Source organism: Pteropus vampyrus, unplaced genomic scaffold (genome assembly GCF_000151845.1).
Source record: "Pteropus vampyrus isolate Shadow unplaced genomic scaffold, Pvam_2.0 Scaffold395, whole genome shotgun sequence".
NCBI classification, from domain to species: Eukaryota; Metazoa; Chordata; class Mammalia; order Chiroptera; family Pteropodidae; genus Pteropus; species Pteropus vampyrus.
This window is the reverse complement of record NW_011889176.1, coordinates 234090-238266: the sequence shown is the minus strand read 5'-3', so window position 1 is coordinate 238266 and position 4177 is coordinate 234090. Positions and strand designations below refer to the sequence as shown.

The 4177-nt window shown below is 51.3% G+C and overlaps 1 protein-coding gene across 1 annotated transcript in view; it reads right to left on the bottom strand.

Annotated features, from left to right (window-relative positions):
* Positions 1-4177, bottom strand: part of LOC105305786 (E3 ubiquitin-protein ligase HERC2) — a 127551-nt gene that overhangs the window by 30701 nt on the left and 92673 nt on the right. Inside the window, 3 exon segments of the mRNA XM_023523591.1 lie at positions 1270-1410; positions 1996-2182; positions 2910-3081. Of these exon segments, the coding sequence (XP_023379359.1) occupies positions 1270-1410; positions 1996-2182; positions 2910-3081 (500 nt within the window).

The following is a 4177-nucleotide window of genomic DNA, read 5'->3' as shown; positions in this document are numbered from 1 at the left end:
CTACAAACCCAAAGGAAACATGATTAACAATAATGAATAAAGAGGGACTCGATGAGGCATTTGAGACCATGAAATACCAGATTAGGAAATGACAGGCCCCTAAAATCTCCACCGCCATGTACTACGCTTTCAAAGCCAATTAACTGTTTTACAAATTAACAACGGCATCTGCCAAAAAGAATGCCTAAACTATGAAGAAGTAATAGTTCACACCGTGACCAAGTTCGTAACATAGGTGTGATCATAATTTGGAATAATATCCGCATTAAACCCTCATCCTGGGAGACTGCCAAACAGCAAAGTGGAGCCCAGATCCCTAGTTTATAAATAGTGAGTTTCTTATCATCACAGATGGTTACAAATGATTTCCACGGGACGTTTTTGCCAGCAGTGACAGGATAATACACCAAGAGTTCTAAATGTATTAAAAATAACGCACATCTGTCCCCAGGGGGCGCATGGGCAACGGAGAAGGTGTGTGCAGGGTGACACGGTCTGGTGTGGGGAGCAGCTGAGTGGGCCGGAGTCCACATGTGGGTGGGGGGTGGCTGGTGTGACGGAGCCAAGTGGAAGGCGCCCCTGCTTTGGGCCAGCCAGCATGAGGGAGGAGGGGAGGTCACAGGTCCAGCAAGGTCAGAGGACATCCCTGCAGAGGGCAGGCTGGTTTGTGAGCCAGAAGCTGCGTGGGGGGAAGGAGGGAGCACATGTGGCCCAGATGGGAGACTGGCCACCAAGGGGAAGTGAAAAACTGCCAGCGACAGGAGCGACGTTTCCCGCTCTCAGAGACGGGCTGAACATGGATGGGGCGGAGCCAGGACAAGCCCCGGGCAGGTCCCAGAAGGGACCACGCCGCCGGGGACCGTGGTGTTCAACACGCACAGGTGCACAAGGGAACAAACGCGCATCACTACTACGTGTGTGCGTGCACAGCTGCGCATGCGCATGCGCACCAGCCTACACACACGTGTGCACACACACTCCCTGGCTCTGTCCACTAAGAGGGATGTGAACGGCCACACCCCCATAACGACGAGCAAAGCCTGTATGGGTGTGTGGACGAGACACAGTCCCGGATCGACCTTAATGTGCTGACGCTCAGGACACACGACGCCTGTGACAGCATGGGGCTGTGCCTGCAGCTGTCCCCAAAGGCGTGGGAATGCTAACACGCACCAGACCACACTGCGTTCTGTTTCTACGCACTACTGCAACTTCTGGTTACGTTTAAGATTACTGCAACATAAAATAGTAAAGAAGAAAGCCCTTGACCTCTTTGGTTTTGGTCATGGTTTCTGCGATGATGCTGGCAGCTCCTGGGTCATCTGTCACCGGGATAAATGGCCGCGAAGAAGCTGAGGAAGCAGATGGGGTCACTGCGGAGGGGGTAACAGCATCCTCGGAACAGATAATCTAGTTTAAAAACACACAGGAAGAGGAAAAACACAACAACGTGTTCGTATTTCCCACAAAACTCCAAAAAGGCATATCTAAACTCCTCCGGCCATCTGGAATGTTCCAGATTTTATAGCAATAGCCAGGTGCTTTCACTACTGCTGCCACCTCCAGTGGGGTCTGGGGCAGCCCCTCAAAGCTGAACATTCCCATTCCCAAGAAAACTATCAGCGTTCACAACAGGTTAGATGGAAAAGACGAAAACGAGCTCTCGGCTCTTCGAGTTGGGTTCCCCCCCAAAATTTACAAAATCTTTAACTTTCACAGCTTTAAGTTTTCAGAATTTAAAAAAAAAAAACAAAAACAAACAAACAAAAAAAGACTATGGACTTGCACTTAGCAACTTTTATAAGAATAAATCTATTTCCAACTAAGCAACAGAAAGTTTCCTTTTTAATAAAATAGAATACTTTCTATCAAGGCCAAAGTCGTGGCAGGCAGGAAAACACGCTCCGAGCTAAGCGACAGCGCGACTCGTCCCTTCCCGGACACGGCGCAGCCACGTGCGCTCTCTGGTCCGTCAGAGCCTCTCGCCGATTCTACCTCGCTTCTCTTCTCCTGCCACGGACTCGGGCTCAGGCCGTCTTCCAGGTCTCCAGCCGGCACACAGTCCTCCCCGTTCACAGGGCTGGCCACGGCAGAGGAGTCCGAAGGGGGTGCCGGGGACAACGAGGGACACTCCACCGGGGCGATCATGCTGGCTGGCATCAGGGCCCCAACGACGGCGTCCCTGTCAGGAGACAAAGCCGGGCCAGCGGTGAGAGGTCATCACCGCCTTAGGATGGGGGTCGGGACGCGGCACAGCGCTCACTGAAGGCCTCCCTCGCAGGTACCGGGAACATGCAGAGGCTCATCGGCCACAAGCCAAAATATTCACACACCGACGAGAGGAGAAATCTGCCGAACATGGGACTCCTCCCGGGTCTTGCTGGAGCCGGAGGGTGATCCTGTGTCCACTGAGAGCCGCACACAAGGGCACCACACAGGGGGCGGCAGGGACACGGTGTCCTCTCAACAACTGAGTCACCTGCGTACTGACTTCCGTGCACCAGGGCCATAACCACGACCCACTGACAGACCCACTTACTTCAAGAAAACAGCAGCAAAATCTCGGAAAAGGCCCAACTACCAAAACTCCGCCTCATCGATTGTTTGAGTGAACGAGATGATAAGTGGCTTTAAACATTACCGAATATTAGTACCAACTAATTCTTCCTCTCATCCCCCAAATATTCGTGCTTACTGGCCACAAAAAATAACAAAACGTTCTTTGGTTGTCTGAGTCATATTTCAGCCCCCATTAGAGTACGCACGAAGGTTCGTATCACCATCTACTATCAAACTCACGGTATTTAAAGGCAATACTACAAGTTCTCTGATACATCACCCATCAAAAAGTCACAAAGACCCAAAGCTCGTATAATCGCAGGATTTCGAAAGTTAGCATAGCAGCCCACCTGGCATAGGTGATCTGCAGTGCTGTGAGCACGTGAGACAGGGCCTGCTGCTTTGCCAGGTTTCCATCCAATGACAGGAGAATCTTGGCGAGAGAAGGGCGATTTGGTTTTAAATTATTTGCACCACTGATTTTATTACTGGCGGCAGAAGAATCGGCATCCGAAGGCACGCCTGAAAAAGAAAAGGCTCGGGTTCGATTTTTAAGATCACAGCTTGTTCTATTCCTATACCGTGACCTTCAGTTTAATCCTAAAACACTGCAATCCTCATTTTGCTATTTCAAAATTAGGTACCGTGTTTGTTAACGGTCTTTAAAGTAAAAAACCCACTTGTTTTCTCTCATCTATGGCTCTATAAAACAGCTGTTTCAGCAAAGGCTTGCTGTAACTGCAGAAAGACGCAGACACTTATGCGAAACACATTTAACGACAACTTCTGTGACATATGTTGGCGGGAGAGTGGTATAATTAACACCTATATTTACTTACGCTGACTTATGGGACAGGAAATGATCGAAACAGTGGCGAGAAGACAGGATGTCACCAATAATGATCTTACTGGTCACATGTTCCAGTTCATTGCCCTGGGAGTCCCTAGGTCTCAATGGGGGCCAGGTGGAACCCAGGGGTCTCTGTGAAAATGGGGGGCAGAGCTCATGTGCAGGAGGCCCTGGTGGCCAGAGCTGACAGGACCGGATGGGGGCAAGCTGCCTATGAGAGCCTGGAAGAGGTGCCATGCCTCCACTCACCCCGGCCGAGGGTGCAGCAGACGCTGGGGGGCCTGCGTGTGGCGGACTGCCCCCAGCCACGGCCTGAGCTGTGTGGAAGGGTGAGAGGCGCAGCACGTGGCCCGGGGAACACAGGGCCCAGCACAGCGCCTGCCCCATCGGCCGCAGGGGAAGACTCACAACTGAGAGGCACTGACCAGAGCACTCCGAGGGGCCTCAGAGTGGGGACAGCCAGCCCGAGACTAGCATCGGGTTAGAACTACTTCCCAACCCAGAGCCAAGACCCAGATGGATCAAACTCTTTCAGAGTAGCGTAGCTGTACCTAAGCTCAAGATCTATAGACAGACAAAAATTCCCAGAACATCTGAGTAAAGGCCACGATGTGTGGCATTCAAACAAAAGTCACCAGGGAAGCAGAAAGGAAGGAAAATACCGCCGAGTTCAGATATGGGAAAAAGAAAAATCGATCTCAACAACTCGGAACTGGCACAGACGTCGGCAGACAAGGAAATTACAACACTTGTTAGGTGTAATTCCGC